At 42.7% G+C, this 25,511-nt stretch overlaps 1 protein-coding gene across 1 annotated transcript in view; it reads left to right on the top strand.

Annotated features, from left to right (window-relative positions):
• The window catches only part of LOC117367897 (platelet endothelial cell adhesion molecule-like), a 130,229-nt gene extending 111,677 nt beyond the window's left edge, over positions 1-18,552 (top strand). The window contains exons 15-16 of the mRNA XM_033960975.1: positions 10,715-10,737; positions 17,885-18,552. Coding sequence (XP_033816866.1) covers positions 10,715-10,737; positions 17,885-17,914 — 53 coding nt within the window. The 3' untranslated portion in view covers positions 17,915-18,552. The remainder of the gene's footprint in view (positions 1-10,714; positions 10,738-17,884) is intronic.
• Positions 18,553-25,511: the final 6,959 nt, after the last annotated feature.

The raw sequence follows: 25,511 nt of genomic DNA, 5'->3' as shown, positions 1-25,511 counted from the left end.
CCGATGGTTCTTCTCTCTTTGACGCTGCAAGAGTGTAGTGACTGTTCTAATCGAGCAAGGTCTTGCAATACGAGCACATTCAGTATACACGTGTCACATCACCACAGCTAAACCAATGGTTCTTCTCTCTCTGACGCTCCGAGAGTGGAGTGACTGTTCTAAACGAGCGAGGTCTTGCAATACAAGTACATACAGTATACACACATCACAACCAAGTCAATGGTTCTTCTCTCTCTGACACTGCGGGAGTGTAATGACTGTTCTAAATGAGCGAGATCTTGCAATACGAGCACATACAGTATACACGCGTCACATCATCACAACTGAGCCGATGGTTCTTCTCTCTCTGACGCTCCGAGAGTGAAGTGACTGTTCTAAACGAGCGAGGTCTTGCAATACAAGTACATACAGTATACACACATCACAATTGAGCCGATGGTTCTTCTCTCTCTGACGCTGCGGGAGTGTAGTGACCGTTCTAAACGAATGAGGTCTTGCAATACGAGTACATACATTATACACGCGTCACATGACCACAGCTAAACCGACGGTTCTTCTCGCTCTGACGCTGCACGAGTGTAGTGACTGTTCTAAATGAGTGAGGTCTTGCAATACGAGTACGTATAGTATTTTGTATTAAAGTTTTTGGGTTTTAGAACGAATCGTCGGAGTTTCCATGATTTCTTATGAGGAAATTTGCTTTGATATATGAGTGTTTTGGATTACAAGCATGCTTCTGGAACAAATTATGCTCCTAAACCAAGGTTTTCATTTATTGTTTATTTATTTTAAATATTTATATACTGTTTAAAACTGAACGGTTTAAAAGGCTTACATACATAATATTTAAAATGGACACACAGTAAAACAGACAAATAGTTGAAAACATAATAAAATAAACATAAAAACAATCTTCAAGAGATACCATAATGTAGGTAAAAAGATCATGGTTAGTTCACCAACTTTGTCAAAAATTCCTAAAATAATATTAATAATAAGAATTTATTTTTTATATATCACCTAACCAGCAGTTCATAGCGGTTTACACAATAGGTACTCAGCATACAATGTAATAATAACATCACACATAATAAGATTCTAAGTAACCCCCCTCCCCCACAATATAAACTAAAATAAGTATAGATAAAAATATTAAAAGTACATTATAACTACATGATAATATGAAAATCAGTCATGTATATTAGATTGTTTAAATAAGTGAGTTTTAAGATCTTTTCGAAATTGATAGTGGTAAGAAATGGAGAAACAAGAAGATTCAAACATGAATTTATTAATCCTGCTTGGAATACTAAGGTCCTATCCAAAATTTTTTTTGTAACGACCTGCATTTGCTGAAGGAAAATGAAACCAACCAGGTCTACGAATATTTTTCTTAGAAATAAAAAAAACTAAAACGAGAAACAAGGTAAGCCGGCGCTAAGCCAAATAAAACTTTAAAATATATGCATCCAAATTTAAATAGCACTCTAGCCTCAAACGGTAACCAGTGAAGCTTTTGATAATACACCCTGATATGATCGTGTTTTTTCAGATTTAAAAAAAAAAAAAAAAAAAAAGGCATCAACAAATAGCTGCGTCTTTAGTAATCCTCAAGACCATAACAGTCGTGTGTTGACCGAGAGGATCAGGCGCAGGTGCATCCATTCATTGTGATCATAGGAAGCATCTTAGCTGAGGTCGTTTAACCGAGGTTTCCTGCCACTGCAATGAAATGGATGCATCTGTTTCGTTTCAACAATGTGTGACTCTTGCTAGCATCACCTTTCTTAGTATGAGCGTGTGTTGCTTTTCTTGAAGATACTTATTTATTTTAACTTGATTACATACCTTATCAAAATACTCTCAGGGTGAGTTACACTATCAGATTCTTTTACAAAGCCGCGCTAACGGCTAGCCTGCGCTAATGGCCCCGAAGCCAATAGACATTTAAAGGACTTTGGGGCTTTTGCCGCACGGCAGCCTCTAGCTGGGCTCCTTTTACTAAGCTGCAATAGCATTTTTAGCACACGCTAAACCTGCGCTACATGGCTAGAACTAACGCCGGCTCAGTAAAAGGAGCCCCATAAGTCAGCACATATTTAAAAAGAGCATTATTTCATCATAAAATGGGTTTATTCGGCACAATAATTACCCACAAAAATGATTATAAAGCCTGTTTTGAAGAAAGAAGTAAGTACACTGAATGGTAACTCATACATATATTTATTTATTTTTCTATATTGTTCTCCCCAAGAGAGCTCAGAATGGTTTACATGAATTTATTCAGGTACTCAAGCATTTTTCCCTGTTGGGCTCCCAATCTCTCTAATGTACCTGAAGCAATGGGGGGATTAAGTGACTTGCCCAGGGTCACAAGGAGCAGCATGGGTTTGAACCCACAACCTCAGGGTGCTGAGGCTGTAGCTTTAACCACTGCACCACTCTAGAAATTAAGACGTAGCAAAAGTGATCCAAGTGTAGGACAATCCAGCCATTGTGACATCACTGATGAGGTTGACTCTTATTGGTGGAATGAGGCATTATGACATCACAATACCTGATCTGCTGATCAGAGGCTGAAACTTTGCACACTATTTATTTATTCAACTTTCTAAACTATTCTCCCAGGGGTGCTCAGAATGGTGTACATTAATTTATTCAGGTACTCAAGCATTTTTCCCTGTCTGTCCTGGCAGGCTCACAATTTCTCTAATGTACCTGGGGCAATGGAGGGATTAAGTGACTTGCCCAGGGTCACAAGGAGCAGCATGGGTTTGAATCCACAACCTCAGGGTGCCAAGGCTGTAGCTTTAACCACTGCACCACACTCTCCCCTTAAATCTGTAATTTATTTCCATTGTGAAGTCTACGTTATAGGTTTCTGTAGGCACAATAAGCAAACCTTTTTTCACAGGGAAGAATGCCCTAGAAAAAGAGGTCAGGTGTGAGGCTCCTGCAGCAATCCATAGAACCTAGGTCACAGTGGATCCTCTGTTCTGTTTTGAATTCCATTACTGATTTTGGGTCCACCCACCTCTGCTGGGAGGTTTTTTTGTGCTCTCACCATCTCTTTTTAATGATGCTTCTGATTCAAATCCTGGTGCTGCTCCTTGTGACCCTGGGCAAGTCACTTAATCCTCCAGTCCCCTTGCCCCATGTTGCTGTGTCAGTGGAAGATCAGAACAGTAGTCAAAAACATTTCGTGATGTGTTCCCTAGGTGTGAAATACCTTGTTCCTCTAAATCCATAGAACTTAGTTGATCTCGTGCTCTTGACTTCTTGGTCATGGTGGATCCTCTGTTCTGTTTTGAATTCCATTTAATTATGGGCAGACTGGATGGACCGTTCAGGTCTTTATCTGCCGTCATTTACTATGTTACTATGTACCAGAAAACACTGCTGGAATCATTGTAAATATTGTAATATCACTGTATCAGAAAACACAGTCAGAAACCATGGGGGTGAGCATTTTGTTTCTCCTTAACTCCCCTCTCTCTATCCAATCCACTTCTGTCCTCTCAGTGTCGGTCCATAATCCTTGCATCTTCTGGAACTTGGCGTGCATGTCATAGGAGACAACTTTTCCAAATGATTGGGGGTGCTAAACCCAATGGAAATGACCCCTCCCCGGACCCAGCCAAGCAATTTCTTTATTTTTGGTGGTGCAAAAGCACCCAGAGGACCCACAGAGCTGGCTACTATGATGCATGCACCCTGCATCGGGCCACAGAATACAGCACACCCAGGCTTTCCCACTAACAGTTTCGGTGATGAGCAAACTCTCCTCCTTCAGAGCAGGGGCGATGCCACCTCAGCATCCGTCACGTCAACCCTACACATCTCCCTTGCTACCCATCTCCCTACAGTATATTGTTTCTTTTGCATTGTCAAGACTCTGCACATAGAATTAGACTTTCCTGTTGCACGCTTCTCAGAGGTTTTAATCTGGGAGGATTTCCTGATTCTTCCCATCAGGAAAATAAGGTGAAGAGCTTGTTGTTGACATTTTCTCTCAGCTCTGCTTTCTCTCTCCTTCCATTTCTATTGATGAGTTTCAAGTCTGTGCCTTGTCTTTTTGTATAAAATGTGTTGTTTGCATAATTTATCTGACAAATGCAGAACTTCTTTTATTAATTTTTTATTTGATATTTATTTCTCAGATATGGATTAGAGAATGACACGGGGACAAATTTTTCCTCGTCCCCACAGGAACTCATTTTCCCATCCCATCCCGGCGAGTTCTTTTCCTGTCCCTGCCCCAGCCCTGCAAGCTCCGTCCTCATCTGCACAAGCCTCAAACACTTTAACATCCTAAGTAGCAACATTCTAGAGCTCAGATTGTGATGTCATAATGCCTCATTCCACCAATGCCTAAGCTCCGTCCTCATCTGCACAAGCCTCAAACACTTTAACATCCTAAGTAGCAACATTCTAGAGCTCAGATTGTGATGTCATAATGCCTCATTCCACCAATGCCTAAGCTCCGTCCTCATCTGCACAAGCCTCAAACACTTTAACATCCTAAGTAGCAACATTCTAGAGCTCAGATTGTGATGTCATAATGCCTCATTCCACCAATGCCTAAGCTCCGTCCTCATCTGCACAAGCCTCAAACACTTTAACATCCTAAGTAGCAACATTCTAGAGCTCAGATTGTGATGTCATAATGCCTCATTCCACCAATGCCTAAGCTCCGTCCTCATCTGCACAAGCCTCAAACACTTTAACATCCTAAGTAGCAACATTCTAGAGCTCAGATTGTGATGTCATAATGCCTCATTCCACCAATGCCTAAGCTCCGTCCTCATCTGCACAAGCCTCAAACACTTTAACATCCTAAGTAGCAACATTCTAGAGCTCAGATTGTGATGTCATAATTGCCTCATTCCACCAATGCCTAAGCTCCGTCCTCATCTGCACAAGCCTCAAACACTTTAACATCCTAAGTAGCAACATTCTAGAGCTCAGATTGTGATGTCATAATGCCTCATTCCACCAATGCCTAAGCTCCGTCCTCATCTGCACAAGCCTCAAACACTTTAACATCCTAAGTAGCAACATTCTAGAGCTCAGATTGTGATGTCATAATGCCTCATTCCACCAATGCCTAAGCTCCGTCCTCATCTGCACAAGCCTCAAACACTTTAACATCCTAAGTAGCAACATTCTAGAGCTCAGATTGTGATGTCATAATGCCTCATTCCACCAATGCCTAAGCTCCGTCCTCATCTGCACAAGCCTCAAACACTTTAACATCCTAAGTAGCAACATTCTAGAGCTCAGATTGTGATGTCATAATGCCTCATTCCACCAATGCCTAAGCTCCGTCCTCATCTGCACAAGCCTCAAACACTTTAACATCCTAAGTAGCAACATTCTAGAGCTCAGATTGTGATGTCATAATGCCTCATTCCACCAATGCCTAAGCTCCGTCCTCATCTGCACAAGCCTCAAACACTTTAACATCCTAAGTAGCAACATTCTAGAGCTCAGATTGTGATGTCATAATTGCCTCATTCCACCAATGCCTAAGCTCCGTCCTCATCTGCACAAGCCTCAGACACTTTATAATCATAAGTGTTTGAGGCTTGTTCGGTTAAGGCAGAGATTACAGGAACGGGACAGGGACAGCAACAAAGCTCACGGAGACGGGACGGGGAAATTGAGTTCCTGCGGGGACAGGGAAAAATTTGGCCTCGTGTCATTCTCTAATCTGGATTTCTGTAGGGTAACCAAAATATTTTAGTGTTTGTCTTCATATTTGCTCTATAGTCAGAGTAAATGTCCTAAAATTCAGACTGGATGGCTAAGGCATCTTGAAATCTGGGGGAAAAAAAAACAACAACTCTGGTGCCCCCCCCCCCCCCCAAATCTCCTTTTCAGAAATCAGCAGTGCATCAGGGATCTTTCCCAGTAAATTCATCCCACTTTGATGGAGTTGCAAAAACTCACCCCCTCTCCTTTATTAACTAGCATGGGATTTAGCGCCGGCAGTGGCGGTAACTGCTCCCAGGAATTCTACGAGCGTCTGAGCAGTTACCGCCGCTGCTAGCGCTAAAACCCAACGCTAGGCATTAGTAAAGGAGAGGGGGTGAGTTTTTACATTCATGAAAGCACAAATGGGATTCAGAAAAATAGAATATTAGTAGTTTAAAAAAATCCAGTTCTAGAATTTACTCCCTTTATCTATGTGGAATCAAACTGGCATCTCAACAGATCTGACCAAAGTTATATTAAAATACCAAGCCACAGAATTATTTGAAAAATATAAAAGCATTGTACGCTGAAGAGCCCTCTGCCCTTTTTATCTAGTCAATTTTTTTTTTTTTTAATTAAATGCAGGTTGTCCGACAAGATTTTTGATTGTCTAATGTAAATTGAGCACTTATTTGAGCCAAAGAAGAGTCTCCTGGAGATTCAAGTGCTTAACAGAACATGGCAGAGGGTTGTACAAATTGGTCATCAGATCCCAGCCAACTGGGCTTTTATCGTATTCCTTTCTGCCTAAATATTGTCTGCCACTTCCCTTGGAGAACCATATTAAGTAGAGAATGACATGGGGACAAATTTTTCCCCATCCCTGCAGGAACTCAATTTCCCGTCCTGTCCCCGCATTTGGGGGGTTCTGTCCCTGTCTCTGCCCCATTCCCGCAAGCTCCGTCCACTTCTGCACAAGTCTTAAACGCTTCAAAATCATAACTGGCCGAGGCTTGTGCATTTAAGTTTCTTTATTTTTGATATACCATCTATCAAAATACATGTCTAGACGGTGTACATTATAAAAGATTATAGGAAACAATTAAAATAGGTAAATAAAAACAATAATTTATCAAATATTAAAAATACTGGACAAATTCAGATTAACATACATGAAACGAAAGGAAAGTATGGGAGGGAGAGGTTGTTTAAAATAGATTGAAGTAAAATTAATAAAAAGGACGGTAAGTGGGGAGTGGTAAAGACATTAGGAGGGGAATCACTTCAAAAGAAGTATTAGATGTTTCAAAGCTACACACGAATCAGGGAATTAAGAGGCAGAGGCTGATGCTAAAGAGTAAAAGCATCTTTAAAGAGGAAAGTTTTAAGTTTGGTTTTAAATTTTCCGAGTGAGTTCTCTAATCGAATGTCAAGTGCAGGGGTAGGGAACTCCGGTCCTCGAGAGCCGTATTCCAGTCAAGTTTTCAGGATTTCCCCAATGAATATGCATTGAAAGCAGTGCATGCAAATAGATCTCATGCATATTCATTGGGGAAATCCTGAAAACCCGACTGGAATACGGCTCTCGAGGACCGGAGTTCCCTACTCCTGGTCTAGTGGAAGGGCATTCCACAGAGAGGGGGCGGTAACTGAAAAGATGGATTTGCGAATAGTGTCGTAAAACAATTCCCGTATTGCACCAAACTGCAGCTTGAGCACTCAAGCAAAGTTCTGGGAATCATCATTGACTCTACACTGTCCTTCAACGATCACCTCAACTCCTTAGTAAAAAAATGCTTCTTCAACCTTCACATGCTAAGGAAAGTCAGATCCTGCTTCCACCAACAACACTTCGCTGTCCTCGTTCAATCCATTATTCTATCTAGACTGGATTACTGCAACTCCATCTACTTAAGCCTAACAAAGAAAAATCTTCTCAGACTCCAGCGGATTCAGAACACCGCGGCTAAATTAATTTTCGCAAAAAGCAAATTCGACCACGTCTCCCCGCTTCTATCTAAGCTTCACTGGCTCCCAGTTCTCCTCAGGGTTCACTACAAATGCGCCTGCCTAACCTTCAAATCTCTACACGGCATCCTTCCTCCCCTGTTTCCACTATCTTGGCTCTCCGCGAATCCTAACTCCACTAGATCCACTCAAAAATTCATACTATCATTCCCCTCTTTAAAAGGCATATCCCATACAGGAAAACTTGGAACATCCCTCCTCTTCAAGATCACCGAGCTGTGGAACAGCTTCGGAATGCGACCTCCCTCCAACGCTTCAGAAAACATTTGAAAACTTGGCTTTTCTCTAAAATGTAACCACTCCCTCCCTCTCCTCTTTATTAAATCCCCCCTTTCTTTCCTTTTTACCAAGCCCTTCTTCTTCCCATTGGAGTTCCTTTCTTTAGTAATTCCTGTAAACCGTGTCGAGCTCTACTTCTGTGGAGATGATGCGGTATACAAACTTAAGGTTTAGTTTAGTTTAGTATTGACAGTATAGAGAATAAATTTTGATTATTTGATCGGAGGGCCCTTGCGGGAATGGTGCAGGGACAGCGACAAAACTCACGGGGACGGGGACAAATTTGGCCCTGTGTCATTCTCTAATATTAAGCAGCTTTCTTTTCTTGCTTTAATTTACTTTCCTAAATGAATGCGCCCGTTCTGAATTAGTCCATCAAAGGATCCAATGTGGTCAAGCAGAGAAATTCTTCCAGAATGTGTTTTCTTTCAGGGAGGAGCCCCGACCCAAGTGTTGAGTCAGAACCCTGATAAGCAACAACCTTTAATCTCGAATCCCACCAGTTCATACAGTATAGTGTACTGTGCTAAGGCCTCACTTATAGTTGGGAAATTACTAGCTGAGTATTGTTCCAGTGGCTTCTGGTTTTCCTGCGTGATACACAGGAAAAGTGTTCTGAGCAGATAAGCAGCGGATCAGACACTGGAAATTGGCTTCACTGAACACAGAGGCAAGCTCTGTGTTTATAGATGAGGTGGGTGATAGCACAGTGGCAAGGCAAAAATTCAGCTTTCTCTATCCATTGGTTATAAAGACTTCACATTCTGGAGATAGTAAGTGAACATAAGAACATATGAAATGCCGCTGCTGGGTCAGACCAGTGGTCCATCCTGCCCAGCAGTCCGCTCACGCGGCGGACCTCAGGTCAAAGACCAGTGCTCTAAATGAGCCCAGCCTCACCTGCGTGCGTTCCAGTTTAGCAGAAAGTTGTCCAACTTTGTCTTGAAACCCTGGAGGGTGTTTTCCCCTATAACAGACTCAGGAAAAGCGTTCCAGCTTTCCACCACTCTCTGGGTGAAGAAGAATTTCCTTACGTTTCTACGGAATCTATCCCCTTTCAACTTTAGAGAGTGCCCTCTCGTTCTCCCTACCTTTGAGAGGGTGAGCAGTCTGTCTTTCTCTACTAAGTCTATTCCCTTCAGTATTTTGAACATTTCGATCAAGTCCCCTCTTAGTCTCCTCTTATCAAAGGAGAAGAGGCCCAGTTTCTCCAATCTCTCACTGTACGGCAACTCCTCCAGCCCCTTAAACATTTTAGTCGCTCTTCTCTGGACCCTTTCGTGTAGTACCGTGTCCTTCTTCATGTACGTTGACCAGTGATGGACACAGTATTCCAGGTGAGGGCGTACCATGGCCCGGTACAGCAGCATGATAACCTTCTCTGATCTGTTCTTGATCCCCCTTCTTAATCATTCCTAGCATTCTGTTTGCCCTTTTTGTCTCCGCCACGCATTGTGCATGTGGAGCATTTCAGAATAATGAGAGCAAGTTTAAATGGCTCTGTATTCAGACTGCGGGATGCAGGCAGGCTAACTCGCACAGTTGGTACTGACTACAGCTATTCAATCCCGGGCTGAATATCCATTTCCAACATTGAAGGCGTTGGCACAGTGTGCCACAGCCTCAAGGAAAGCAAACAAAATGTTGGGTATCATTAAAAAGGGTATCACGACCAGAACGAAGGAAGTCATCCTGCCACTGTATCGTGCAATGGTGCGCCCGCATCTGGAATACTGTGTCCAGTACTGGTTGCCGTACCTCAAGAAGGACATGGCAGTACTTGAGGGAGTCCAGAGAAGAGCAACTAAGCTGATAAAGGGTATGGAAAATCTCTCATATACTGACAGACTAAAAAAGTTGGGGCTGTTCTCCCTGGAGAAGCGGAGACTTAGAGGAGACATGATAGAAACCTTCAAGATCCTGAAGGGCATAGAAAAAGTAGACAGGGACAGATTTTTCAGATTATGGGGAACCACAAGTACAAGGGGGCACTCGGAGAAATTGAAAGGGGACAGGTTTAGAACAAACGCTAGGAAGTTCTTTTTCACCCAGAGGGTGGTGGATACATGGAATGAGCTTCCGGAGGCTGTGGTAGGCAGGAGCACGTTACAGGGCTTCAAAGAAGGTTTGGATAGGTTCCTAGAGGACAAAGGGATTGAGGGGTACAGATAGGAGTAGAGGTAGGTTATAGAAATAGTCAGGGACCACTGCTCAGGCAATAGGCCTGATGGGCCGCCGCGGGAGCGGACCGCTGGGCGAGATGGACCTCTGGTCTGCCTCAGCGGAGGCAACTTCTTATGTTCTTATGTTCTGTTGGCCGGCATAAGCTTAACGGACTAAGTCAATATTCAGCACTGACCAGCTAAGTTTATAGCGAACAAGGATAGGACTGTTATTAGAGCGGCTCGATTTGGCTACTAAACTTGACTGGTCAGTGCTAAAAATTGCCAATATAGATGGTTAGCATTTGGCTGCTAACTCCGAATAATTAGAGGAGATAACCAGTTATCTCGCGCTGAATATATGCATTTAGCCAGTGTCATTTCTGGCCGGTTAATAGCGTTGAGTGTCGGCTGGACCCTCTTGCTACATCACAAACCACAAAAGACAGAAATAGAGCAGAATTCAATTTTTATCCATATACTGTATATTTCTTGGTCAGCTAAGAATTGGGGGGTGTTGAATAATTTTGTGCTTTCGTGTTTTGCAGATAATGGTGAAAACAACGATGCGGTGAGTAAGTGATTTACCAAAGAAATGCATTTAAGAGGGGTCTGGACCCAGAGCAGTGTCATCAGTGCCTTCAGGGGATTCACTGAGTCCCCTGAAGGCCCTGACGGCACTACTCTGAATTTGATTGGTTGAGCAGGCAGCAGACAGAAGCTACTGTAGAGTCATGCTTTTTTTTTTTTTTTTACTTTTTGCTCAATGTGGTTTGATTGTATTAATGTTATTATTATTTATTTGATATATTTTGATATACCAATTAAGGACCTAAGTGCTGAACATAATTACTAAAAACAAACCACAGAAAGGAAAGTTTTGCCAATATCAAAAGAAAAGTTCCAGAGATAACACCATTCAATCTTTAAAAAAAACAAAACCAGTCACTACAAACAAATAGAATTAATATCTTAATTTGTCTCTCCAGGGGACCCATTCCTGCCCTCAACCAGCTTTATTTAGTTGGGAGAAAAAGTGTGTTTTTAATAGTCTTGAAATGGGGAAAAGATTGTTTAGCTCTGATGACATTGGGTAGAGCATTCCAAAGAGCTGGGGCCATGAAACAGAATGCTGAATGACCAGAGAATAAAGTCCTCTAGGGGGAGCACAGACCTTCATGCAACCTTCTAGGGGGAGCATTGACCTTCCTGCGGCCCTCTAGGGAGAGCACTGACCTTCATGTGACCTTCTAGGGGGAGCACTGATCTTCATGCAGCCCTCTAGGGGGAGCACTGACCTTCATGCTGCCCTCTAGGGGGAGCATTGACCTTCATGCAGCCCTCTAGGGGGAGCACTGACCTTCATGTGACCTTCTAGGGGGAGCACTAACTTTATGCGGCTCTCTGTATATACAGATTGCCCACCCCTGCTTTAAGTTCTCTGACTACTGACTTTTTGTTGGTCACTTAAGTTTATTTTATCTTGCTGTGTACAATCAAGAGTTTTGGCATATGCTTTTGACCAAACTTCATAAATAACTGAGGGGGGGGGGAGGGAACATGATGTAGAGTTAATGGTAACTCTGCTTTCTTCGAAATACCATCCTTCATTCACAGTACTGAAGACAATAATGGCCCCTAGAGAAATTCCCAGCATGGTTTGTCACGCACTTTCCTTAACCACCGCCCTCACATAACATGACTCCCGATTGTTTATAAGGCAGTCCCTCTAACATCAGTGTAGTACAATAAACAGTCATATTTCAACGGTGTCATGTTCTGTCGTTGTTTAGAGTAAAATTACTGTGATTTTCTATACACAGCATTTCCTCTTTACCTTGGGCTGCTGTGTTCAAAAAATGAATGTTATTCGGTTTTAAAAAATAAACATAGTAACAAGGTAGATGACGGCAGATAAAGACCCAAATGGTCCATCCAATCTGCCCAACTTGATTACATTTAAATTTTTCCTTCTTAGCTATTTCTGGGCTATTTCTCCTCTCTCCCGCCTTTCCTCCAAAGTATACAGGTTGAGATCTTTAAGTCTGTCCCCATACACCTTATGATGAAGACCATACACCATTTTAATAGCCTTCCTCTGGATTGACTCCATCCTTTTTATATCTTTTTGAATTGGACACAATATTCTAAATGAGGTCTTGCCAGTATCTTGTAAACTGCTTTGGGTGAATCTCTTCATGAAAAAGGCAGTTAATAAATCCCAATAAATAAATTAGTATCAGTGGCATAATAAGAGGGGTGGGGGGAGGGGTACACCCTGGGTGCCGTCTTGGTGGTGGCGCCAGCACCCACCCTCCTCTCCGCTCTCCCACTACCATGTGTGTGCTGCTGCTTCCTTTCCCCCGTACCTCTTTAACGTTCATGGCATGAGCAGCGACCCCCGACCTGCTGTTTGTGCCAGCATCAGCTTTTCCTCTTGACATCATTTCCTGAATCCGCGCTTAGGAAGTGACATCAGAGGAAGAGCCGACACAGGTGCGAGCAGCAATATGGGGTCGCTGTTCACGCCGCAAATGTTAAAGAGGTACAGGGGAACCAGCCTCTCGTGGCATCTGCTACTTCTCCTACTAGTAATTATTTCTATAGCACTACCAGACGAACGCAGCGCTATACAGAGTCACAAAGAGTAAGAAAACAGTCCCTGTTCGAAAAAGCTTACAATCTAAACAGCCAAGAGAGACAAACAGGATGTCATGGATACAGTCAAGGGGAACAGCTAATCTGCTGGCAGAGTTGGAGAGCAGAGGGAAGAACAGAACAATCAAGCCATTGTGACATCACTGATGAGGTTGGCTCTTAATGGTGGAATGAGGCATTATGACATCACAAGCTCAACTCTGCTTCTCAAAGACTGAAACTCTTCACACTAATACTATGAATTATTTCTATAGCGCTACCAGACGTACGCAGTGCTGTACAGTCACAAAGAAGACAGTCCCTGCTCCAAAGAGCTTAAAATCTAAACAGACAAGACAAACAGCCAAAGAGCTTAAAATCTAAACAGACAAGACAAACAGGATGTCATGGATACAGTTAAGAGGAACAGTTAATCTGCTGGCTGGGTTGGAGGGCAGAGGGGAGTACAGGACAATCAAGCCATTGTGACATCACTGATGAGGTTGGCTCTTAATGGTGGAATGAGGCATTATGACATCACAAGCTCAACTCTGCTTCCCAAAGACTGAAACTCTTCACACTACTACTATGAATTATTTCTATAGCACTACCAGACACACACAGCCCTGCACAGAGTCACAAAGAAGAAAACAGTCCCTGATTGAAAGAGCTTACAATCTAAACAGGCAAGACAAACAAGATTTGGATTTTCTGTTGGATGTTCTCATGCATAGGGATGGGTATGAGAGGACATGGGGAGTCAGAGACGGGTTCTTAGTGAGGGGGGATTATTGGGGGTTATGGTTTTTTGTATGGTTCTTATTGTTGGTGCTGCATATTGCCAGTTGTATGTTTTCTTGTTTATCAATATAAAAAATTGTTTCAAATTTTTAAAAAGAGGTACGGGGGAGGGAAGGAGCATGTGGAGGTTGGGGGGCTTAAGAAGAGGGTGGGGGAGGGGCGCCACCACCCTGGACGCCACTTACCCTCGCTACGCCACTGAGTAGAATTACTTGGGAGATTGGTTTTCCAAAAAAACAAGACAATTGGCATAGAAATTTGCATTTTGATATCCTCACTACTTTTCTTTTCCATTGATGGGTGAGCGTAATGACATGTCCTTCCTAGCTTTGAAAATTAAACACTTTTTCATTTGATATCGTTCTCTAAACCCCTTCAGCCATCCCCTTCTGAAGTTTTCCTCAAGCCTGGCAGCAGCCAAGCTCAGAACCGAATCCAAACTAACCAGAGAATGGCATCTGATTGGTTTATGGAGCTTGCATGATGTCATTTGTGATGTCATATGCTGTATAGACTAGTCAGTGAGAGTACCAAAGCGATTTCATATTTAAGTTCACCGACATGGGGGTTCTGAAATGGTTAGGAAGTCACAGTACAGCTCCTTGAATTATCATATCGATAATCGTTTTAATTCATACTGCCTGCCAGAAGTGCTTTAAAATCACTGTACCAGACACAGGGAGTGCTGCGTTCTTTTAAGCTAAATAGGCAGGAAAGCTGTCTCCCGAGAAAGCTAAGACACAGGAACCTGATTTTGCGTAAAATCGGCTCAGAAGAGAAAAAGAATTAGGGACAAATTGATTGAAATGACTCAGAAGGGAAGTGGGAGGTGGTTTCCTCCCTGGAATCAGAGTTGGCAATCTTTCTAAATCGTTAATGGCAGCGGCCTTTGAAAACATATTGAAGGAAATTTCCTAACAATGAAATAGCTCCTTAGCCAAAAAATACTTAAGTTTGTATTGTGTTTCACTTGCTTCAGCTCCACAGCCTGACTTAATTTTTCCCAGTGATAATATTTTGCCCAATGGCGTTCTGTTTGTTACCAAAGAGCAAAGTGTAGAAGGAATGGCGGTATAAGGGAGAATTTAAAAAAAAGGTTTGGAGGGGAATAACCCGAACAGACTGTAACTTTTTGCCTCAGCCCTCCTCTGATTTTCGTCCCCCCTTTCACCTTTGTTAAAAAGTGTGGAGTAACTAGTCATTCTCCTTATGGGAACAGCTTAACTTTTTGCAACAATGCAATCTCAAATGGTTTTTTTGTGGAAAATGTGAAATTTGCATTATGGTTGAATTTATATGGAGCAACACCTTTTACATTAACCCGGTGTAAAAGGAGCTCAAGTCATATTCCTAAAGTGGGCTATTTGTTATGGCCGTCCAATATTGGTTCAACAAACATGTGATTGTTATATTTTCCACATTAGGGGCTTTGACATTGTGTGACCGGCACTGTGGGCTGCGTCTGTGCCACATAACAATTTATGACTGCTTCCGGAAGCATTCGGAGAACTGCCCTAATGGAATTTTCAGAGAAAGATTTACTAGTGCTGTTTAGCTTCTGGGAAAATCGTAGTGCTATAGAGATGGGAATTCCCACCAGAGATTTCCAAGGATAATATAGTCCTTTCGTTCCAAGAGCAACAGTTTTAAGATTACTTTGACTTGAGATTGGTGCAACATTTCTTTTCCTCACACGGTCTGTGAAGGGGATGTTCAGTTGATAACGTCGGTTGAAATTCTGCTCTTAAGCAAACAGTACTGCACCCATGGTCCGAGTCTGAATCCCACACTGGGATTTTGATGACCCGGCTAGCTTCTGGCCAACTCACCTACCCATCCAGCCCAGGGCCGGCTGATGAAATGATGGTGCCCCGCCCTACCCCGCTCCTCGGCTAGTTCCCTCCTCTGATGCTACTGCCCGTCTTAGCAGGATGCGGCTTCATAGGCCAGCATTAGTATCAAGCAGTGGCATCAGAGGAGAAAGGGAAGGACGGTAATGTAGCACTTCCCACTTCTGATGCTGGCCCTCCCTCACAGCAGCTAAGTCAGCTATGGTGTTTTTAAAATATTAGCCCCCAGGTTCTACAAATACTGTGCAAATTTACATGTTCAGAATTGTGCATTATTCTCAGATATGCACGCAACTAAATTGACAAAACCAGCCAATTGGCGCCAAGAATTGGGCACTAGCAATTGATTATTGGTGCTACATGGCAACCAATTGGATTTGCGTGGCCATCTTGCTAAGCGCTATTCTACGAGGTTGCCTTATATGGATACGAAGCGCTGTCACCTATCCATCTGGCATTGAGAGGAAACAAATTTAAATCAGTTCAAATCCAAATTAAAAACCTTTCTGTTTAAAGATGCTTTCGAGTAATAACTAGTCTTTTCAAGACGCTGTTGAACAGCAATTGTCCTTATAAGGACAATTCGACACCCTTTCTCTTGGACTTACCCCCACCTCTTGTCCTTTCCCTCAGTGTTTCTTTCCTTTATAATTTTGTAGTTCGACTCCTCTTTTCCTTTTGTTCAAATTTGTCCGTCTGGTTAATTATTCCCCAATTATGTTTACTTTATTAACTTAATTGGTTTTAGTGATTAATGTACCACATCTAGATGCCTGATTTGGTGGTATATTAAATTTTTAAATAAACTTGAAACTTGATAAACTTGACATATGTGTGTTTTTAAAACACTGCATCCTGGATTTAAATAATAACATAGTAACATAGTAGATGACGGCAGATAAAGACCTGAATGGTCCATCCAGTCTGCCCAACCTGATTCAATTTAAATTTTTTTTTTTTTTTTCTTCTTAGCTATTTCTGGGCGAGAATCCAAAGCTTTACCCGGTACTGTGCTTGGGTTCCAACTGCCGAAATCTCTGTTAAGACTTACTCCAGCCCATCTACACCCTCCCAGCCATTGAAGCCCTCCCCAGCCCATCCTCCACCAAACGGCCATACACAGACACAGAACGTGCAAGTCTGCCCAGTACTGGCCTTAGTTCAATATTTAATCTTATTTTCTGATTCTAAATCCTCTGTGTTCATCCCACGCTTCTTTGAACCCAGTCACAGTTTTACTCTCCACCACCTCTCTCGGGAGCGCATTCCAGGCATCCACCACCCTCTCCGTAAAGTAGAATTTCCTAACATTGCCCCTGAATCTACCACCCCTCAACCTCAAATTATGTCCTCTGGTTTTACCATTTTCCTTTCTCTGGAAAAGATTTTGTTCTACGTTAATACCCTTTAAGTATTTGAACGTCTGAATCATATCTCCCCTGTCTCTCCTTTCCTCTAGTGTATACATATTCAGGGCTTCCAGTCTCTCCTCATAATAGGCTCACTGTTGCTGGTATACAATTGTCGGGCTATATCCACTACACACTATCACTTTTAAGTCTTTGACATTTAAAACCCCTGCTTTTATTTATAAAGTTTTAATCCCTTATACTTCATCTAGATTATTGAGGTCATCCCCTCTCTTAAAATTATTAACACGCGGCGGCAGTCTATTTTTTCAGTCACGGCTCCCCAATCCTGGACTGCCCTTCCAATTTATCTGAGATGAAAAGAATTTCGAAAAATTTAAGAGCAAACTCAAGAGTCTTCTTTTTAAAGATGCATTCAATGATTAAATGAATTGCTTATGGTTCTTAATCCATTTTTGATTTTTCTGATAGTTTTCATTAACCCTAATTGTTTTTCTTTATAACCAGATTGTATTTCATTCCTAGTTTTCCCTGTGTTTTTGATTGTATGTGCAAGTTGACATTAATATGTTTTAGTAGATTTAGCACTTGTCAGTTATGTTTGTCTTCCTTAACTTTGTAACTTTTATCAATTTGTACATCGCTTAGAATTCAGAATAGGCGATTAATCAAATTTTATAATAAACTTGAAACAATATCTGGTATCCCATGTCCACCCCTCCTGAAGAAGAGGTCTTCTGCCCAAGCCCCCTGCGCCACTTGAGCAGCAAAGGCGGCACCATGCTTCCAGCCACTGGACACCCCCTTATTGCCTGTTGCTAGGATGGACCTTCTCCTGCTGCCACCCCTTTGGTATTCCACTGCTTCTGAGATTCCCCTCTAACCCACTGGGCCAGACCAGTCAGGATGCTTAGGAAGTAGAAAAAGTTCACTTTAAAAGGGTTATCTGGTCATTTTTTTATCTTCTATTTTCTGCTTTCTCTATTTTTCATACATGGAAAAAAAATAAATAAATCTTGAGTTGTACCGGTTCTCACTCACTGTTTTTTGTCACCAGTAGAGAATAGAAAGATGCCTTGATGCAACCTAGAGAACAGTTCGGCAGCGTCCGCTACTGATGAAGATGATCAGAGAGCCTGCAGAAAGCAGATGTTCCACAAGTTCCAGATGATGCAGAACTTATAAAATTATTTATTCGTCTACGATGAGCGATTCCAAATCTGTCCCGGCGGCTACCCAGCCAGCCAAGGTTTTCAGGATATCCACAATGAATATTCGTGAGAAATTTGCATGCACTGCCTCTACTGCATGCAAATCTCTTCATGAATATTCATTGTGGATATCCTGAAGACCTGACTGGCTAGGGAGCCCCCGGGACAGGTTTGGGAACGCTGGTCTACATTCTTATCGTTTTACTTGGAGTGACAAATGTCCACAGAAATAAAGTGTCTAGGCTTTCTTTTTTTTTTTTTTTTAAATAAAAGGGGAAAAGTGACTCAAACACTTTTAGAAGAGTATGGTTGCAAGAAAATGTCCATAATTTATATCAGGAATGTTGGTGAGCGTGTGCAAACCCAGAATTGTTTTTTTGCGATAGAGCAACAGACTGATGCTTTCTGGAATATTATAAAAACTTGAATATTTGTACAAATATCAACATATATAAACATACGTCTTTTTTTTAACTCTGTCAGGCAATTTATTGGAATTAAAGGTTCAGTTGCTTTATCTAATGTCCCCTGCTGATTCTCACCTGGGGGTCAAGGAAAGGGGCGATACAACTCTTCAACATTCCTCAGCTACTGAGGCATCCTGTACGAAAAGACAGAAAACACTTTGATGATATTTATTTTTAAAAAAATATCTAAATGCAAAAAAGGCCCTCCTTTACAAAGCCGGGCTAGCGTTTGCAGCGCCGGCCGCAGTGGTAAGAACTCCGACGCTCACAGGAATTCTATGAGCGTCTGAGTTCTCACCGCTTCGGCTGGCGCTAAAAACGCTAGCCCGGCTTTGTAAAGGAGGGGGAAAGTCTCAAAAGAGGCTAGTTCTAGGACCTTTGTGTAGTTCAGTCAGACCCTCGCCTCTTGACATGGAATAAAATCTCTCATGTTCCATCCCTAAAAACAACACAACATTATGCCATGCCAAAAGTCTCAGCAATCTTGGCTATCATGGGTTTTCTAAGACCACTGCATGTTCTTTCCCAGAAGCACAAAATGAGAGAGAAATATACGAGAAATACACGATGGGCCAAAACAATGGCCAATCAGGGACTTCCTTAGGCTCCTCCCTAAGGAAATCCCTGATTGGCTCAGGTGCCATTTAAAAAAAAACCAAACAAACAAACAAAAAAAAACCCCAGGCAGTCGGGCTATTTTGCATGGGTGGATCAGATCGGATAGGAGATTCATCAGCCAGCAGTTTAGTGAATCGGGTTGGGGAACAGGAACGATTGCAAAACCAGTAAAACTGGTTTTGTGACCATCCTTAGAGGATCGGTAAGTTTAGTGAATCTTGGCCTAAGAACTTCCCTGTCTGCCCCAAAGGCTCACAATCTAGCTAAAGTACCTGAATAAACAATTATTAAAATAGAAAAGATATAACAAAATTCCAAGAATTCTCCAGGCTTTAGATTAGGAGAGGGGACTTGGAGGGGCCTAAATGTTGAAAGTAGAAGCAGGGAAAATGTCCATTCTTAAAAAAAACATCCAAAAGGAAGTTTTTTTTTATAATGGCCTGCCTCTACATTCAGCTGTTTAAACGCCCAGACCACCACTACTTCTAAACTTACACCATATAATCAACCTAAAAAAGCCTAAGTCCCAAACGCCCAAAGCCAGGCCTTTTAGGCAAAGTAGGAGCCAGTCCTTCGCCTAAAAGCTGGATTCTGTAACCGGTGTCTGTCAAAAACAACACCGGTTACAAAATCCCACCCCTCTCCCAGCAACTATCGCGGCAGGAGAGATGGCTCATCTCTCCTGCCACGATAGCGATACCACCAAGTACCGCCAAACCTAGCACTTGGGATCGCTATCGTGGCAGGAAAGATGAGCCATCTCTCCTGCCGCGATGGTGATCGCCGAACCACAGCACTTCGGGGCGAGCATTGTGGCAGGGCATTTCCCCTGCCAGCGATCCTCACCCCGAAGTGCCGCGGTTCGGGGGGGGGGGGCGAACACCATCGCGGCAGGGGAGATGAGCCATCTCTCCGGCCACAATGGTTGCAGTGGGTGATGGGTAGATTGCCATGTTGCTGAGCTGATAGTGGCAGCCGCCATCAGCTCAGCGGACCCTTTTTCGGCACTTATACCTGTTTTGACTTGGTCTAAGTCAAACCGTATAAGTACCGACTAGGCAACCTGTTAACACTTTTGGTTATACCTGCTGTACGCCTAGGTCTAGGTCGGCCCACCTCCCTCCCTTTCCCCTCCTCTAAAAACGCCCCTTTTCGCTCTATGCGTTTAGAGGCAGGGGAAAGGCCTAAGCTGGTTTTAGATACGTCTACAACCAGCTTTGGTTATAGGCACTTGGACGATCAGGCTTTTTGATCGTCCAAGTACCCATTTAGGCCACTTTTTAAATGTTGGGGTTGTTTTTTTTTTTTAATTATGATCCCCATATTGTATCAATTCTTTTTCTCGGTTATGTTTACAAATAGGTAACCCCCAACCATGTCTTGTCAAATTCCCATGACTATTCAGACCAAGGGCCAAAAAAAAAAAAAAAGTTAAAAGCAAATGGTCTACAATTGTGTCACCTAGGCAACTTTTGTGTTTATACACATATGCCTAATCTGTTTCCTTCAGCTCCATTCTCATGCAGTCAAGGGAGCAGAGAGCAGAGATGCAAAAACCTCATTTATAGCTGCAGGCTACTTCCCTTTCTCAGTCTCCCCAGTTATAACTCAGACATTTTGGCCGCAGCCATCTAGGCAAAAGGCACAAACAACAGCTCCTCCCAGAGCCTGTTCATTTAGGCCAGTGTCTCAAACTTTTTTTTAGTTCCGGCACACTAAACAGAGCAAATTCTAATTGAAGTGATAAAATTGCAAAACCAACAAAAAATTAAATTTGAGAGTTATTTATTTAAAGTTCTTTAAACTATGTATTGGCAATTGTAACAATGGTGAAACTAAAGTAGATAGAATAAAATAGCTAATCAATGCGATGGATGGGCTTGTTTTTGTGTATAAATTAAAACGCGGCTCGATAGTCGCTAAGCAAACACGCATTTCGTCATCCACCATCTGCAGTCGCTCTCTTTTCGATTTAATTTCTATCAGAGCTGAAAATCCAAGTTTGTAAAGATAAGAAGATTCAAATGGTAACAAAACCTTGATTGCGTTGTTGCTCAAGTTAGAATAACGACTGCATAAAAAAATAAAATGACTTGCCATTAGTTTCCAAGGACCAATCATGTCGAAGAATGATGCTTGTCTGGGTGGTTGTATCCATATGCGCACAGATGCTCATAACATTAACAGACTCTTGTGTATGTGACTTACACGTCATCTATTCTAGTGTATACTTATGAAGGGAATTTTAAAAAATAAAGTACAATTCTGGAATCTCTCGAGGCACACCTCAAATCTCTTAGGGCACACCACTGTGCCATGACACACAGTTTGAGAGACACTAAAACATAGAAACATGATGGCAGATAAAGACCAAATGGCCCATCTAGTCTGCCCATCCGCAGTAACTATTATCTCTTTCTCCGAGAGATCCCACGTGCCTATCCAAGACCCAGACAGTCTCTGTCTCCATCACCTCTTCCAGGAGATTGTTCCATGCATCTACCACCCTTTCTGTAAATACGTATTTCCTCCGGAGCCTATCACCTCTTAACCTCATCCTATGCCCTCTCTTTTCAGAATTTCCTTTCAAATGAAAGAGACTCGACTCATGCGCATTTACATTAGGTAGATATTTAAACATTTCTATCATATCTCCCCTCTCCCGCCTTTCCTCCAAAGTATACAGATTGAGATCTTTACATCTGTCCCCATACGCCTTATGATGAAGACCACGTACCATTTTAGTAGCCTTCCTCTGGACCGACTCCATCCTTTTTATATCTTTTTGGAGGTGCGGCTCCAGAATTGGACATAATATTCTAAATGAGGTCTCACCATCTCTTTCGTCTAGAGGCGAGCAAAATGAAATGGATTTCTCCACTGGTATCTTCTGGGTAACTCCAAATGATCCAGAATGGCCACTGTTGAACAAGGGATGCTGGGATCAATTGGGTTATGCTCTTATATTCTTACATACACTCCCCTCCACCAAGTGGCATACTAAAGGGGGGGCGGTCCACCCCGGGCACCATCTTGGCGGGGGTGCTCCCATTACTGCACGCTCCTTTCCTTCCTCCATGCCTTTTTAATGTTACCAGAACGAGCGGCATCCCCAACCTGCTGCTCGCGCCAGTGTCGGCTCTTCCTCGGGTGTCACGTTTTGGACCCGCACCTAAGAAGTGATGTCACAGGAAGAGCCCACGCTGCAGGTTGAGGTTGCTGCTCGCGCCAGGAATGTTAAAAGAGGTATGGAGGAAGGGAAGGGGTGTGCGCACAGCAGGAAGGAGGGGATGGGGGGTGAGGGATGGAGAAGAGGTCAGGGGAAGGGCGCTACCTCTCACCCTCGCTATGCCACTGCCTCCACCCTTCGCTGTTGCACCAGGATAGTGTATGTTGGGTCTCCCGTGCCCAGTCAGCTGGCTCCGAAGAGGACCCCCTCAATCTTAATTTTCAGTAATCTGACCTCTCCCCCAAGGGCTGCAGTCCTCCACCTCAAAAGGGTTCCCCATCCCTGGTCTACAGCACAAGGACTTACTGTGCTTTCTCACAACACATATATATGGTAACTAATCATAATTAGTCATTTGTCAGTGACATACAACCTACTTAAAGACTTTAAAAACAATTTTGAGCTTCAAGGAGCAAGATATTAATATTTGCAGGGGAATCCACCATCTTGATTGCTTAAATACATCTCTCTCTCTCTTTCACCTTCTGCTGATTTATAAGAGTAATGATCTCTGTGCATAGGGCATTTCCTGTTATTTCATCAGGCCCTTGGCTGCTCCAACAGGGTGTTAACCAAGAAATGCCATTTCCCTGCGGATCACCCTGATATAAATAAAGATGAGAGCAGACTAATGCTTGGAAGACCTATTGTTCACATCGTCAACACGGCCTTAGGCTTAAACAGTGTGTGCAGGTCCTGGTAGGATTTATTAGGATCTACTGTATTTACTGCCTTTTTGAAGGAATTTACTCAATTAATAAATTAGAAGTGGTTAAAAGCTACAGCCTCAGCACCCTTAGGTAGTGGGTTCAAACCCACGCTGCTCCTTGTGACCCTGGGCAAGTCACTTAATTCAATCTATACGCTACTCCCTCAAACCTATTCTTATATTGTTCTTGTATGAACTGCTTTACACAATTTATAGTGTGGGTGAAAACATCAACCCTTCAATGTTCAAATCCCGGACAGACATATTCAAAAGGCCCAGAATGCATTCGTGTAAATAGGAAAACCTCAGATCCCCGGCTTGCCGCCAGTCATAAACTTTGCCAGCAAATTTGAAAGGGATAATCCACATCGGTAAAAAACCCTCCAACTCCCTAAACTCTTCCCTAAACTACTTAAATGCTCATAAGTGCTCATGAATGCAAGTTTTTACTTCTTAAATGCTCATAAGTGCAAATGCAAACAGTACGTTAGTACTTAGCTTTTCATTGGGTTCATAAAGTCACCGCCAACAAAGGTTAAGCCATTTGTGTGCAGAAAGTTGGCTGCCAATTTGAATTGCTTAAGTGTCCTATGCCCTGACGTAGCGGAAGCGCAACTTATGGGCTTGCCTTCGTTGGCGATGGACAACAGATATCTTTGAGCACTGAGAGCTTAAGGACCTGAACGTAATACTCAAGATGAGGTCGCACTATTGAGTAATACAAGGCATTATAACATTCTTAGTCTTGCTAACCATCCCTTTTTTAATAATTCCTAGCTTCTTGTTTGCTTTCTTGGCCACCATTGCACATTGGGCAGAAGGTTTCAGTGTATTGTCCATGATGACACCCAGATCTTTTTCTTGAGTGCCGACTCCCATGGTGGATCCTAGCATCTGGTAACGATGATTTGGATTATTCTTCCATCTCCATTTCACAAACCCAATCCCCCTTCAAGTATTTAAAAAGAAATACCCTGCTGGTCTAATAGCCCCCTCCCAATCTGACCCGGCAGATCTCAAGTAAATCTGTTTTTATAAATGGTGCCGATCACAGACGAACCATTATAGAATACCATTCAGTGCTGAATGCTGATCACAGATTATCCCCCTAAATGTGTGTTCTTGTCATACTGCCTCTGTTTACAACTAGTTTATGTTCCAGCTGTTTCACATCTGCCTTTATCGTTTGCTGTTTATCGCCTCTGGGTTCCATGGTTATGGTGAATCAGCTCTTTAGGAGGTCGTCTGGGATCTGGCATGAGATGGCAATATCTGTTTCTTCTTTTTGCCTCTTAACACTCGTTGCTCTCCCTCTCTGGGTGGCATCCCACTTCTCTTTCTTCTTGTAACAATATTGATTTTCTTTTGTACTTTAATTGAATTGTTTGTGTCCTCCATTCAAGTCTTTCTTTGCCTGTTGCTCCATCATCTTGGCCTAAGAGCACTGGAGGGGGCAGCAGGGTTCTCTTCACACACTTATGTTCTTCAAAAGATGACCTTTGCCACAACCACTTTATAAAAGATGTTTTCAATGCATGCCCTGATGACCAAGTGTCTCCCTCAGTTCTTCCCTGTGCCCAGACATAAAAAGATGACCTGGTGGTTGAATGGCCCCCCCAGCTCTCCTCCTCCCTTCCCTTCCCCCAGTCTAAAAAAAAAAAAGTCCTGGTGGTCAAGTAGCTTCTGTGGCCCCCTTCCCTCCCTCTAATAACAAACAAAAGCCCTAGTGGTCTAGCAGAAGCCCACCCTCCACTGCCATAACTCACATGAGGTAGAAGCAGTGCCAGGAGAGCCACTTGACCGCCAGGGCACTTTTTTTTAGAGAGAAGGGGGGACAGGTCAGGAAGAGGATAGTAGGGGGGGGTGAGGTGGGAATACTGCATGTTTTAGAGGGGGTCAAGGACTGATGCATGCTTGTGGGGTTTTTTTGTTAATGTCGACTGTTCTGTAAGTGCCTGAGCCAATCAGCGCAGATGACTAGTCTGCCACAATTTTAACACAGCGGTAATTTGCATGCTCGTTAATTTGAGCATACTGTGGCAATTTGTTTGGTGCTGATTTCGTAGTAGAGTTTTCATGCCACCAAGAGGTTTCGAGCACTGGCCCCAGAATTAAAAGAGAGGAAGCTGATGGCACTATAGGTAATGACAGATGACCTGTTGAAAAGGCAAAATCCTCTAATTGTTACTGAAATGCTCCAGGGATAAAATCAGTAACCAAAAGTTTATTTCAAACCATCTAGATGTTTATAAACCACACCAGTGTATTGTTCGTTAGAAATTAGCAGGGAATTAAGAAGCCAAGAATCTGTCTTCAAAGTAAACACAAATCTGAATGTTTTCGATGGAATAAGGCGTTTAAAAAAAAAATTAAAACTAGAAAGGAAACATAAATCCCGGTTAAGCTGAAGCACGCATGCATTGAAAACATCTTTTATAAAGTGGTTGTGGCAA

Source organism: Geotrypetes seraphini, chromosome 10 (assembly GCF_902459505.1).
Source record: "Geotrypetes seraphini chromosome 10, aGeoSer1.1, whole genome shotgun sequence".
Lineage (NCBI taxonomy): Eukaryota > Metazoa > Chordata > Amphibia > Gymnophiona > Dermophiidae > Geotrypetes > Geotrypetes seraphini.
Note: the sequence above shows the minus strand (reverse complement) of the source record. Positions and strands in the feature narration are given on the sequence as shown.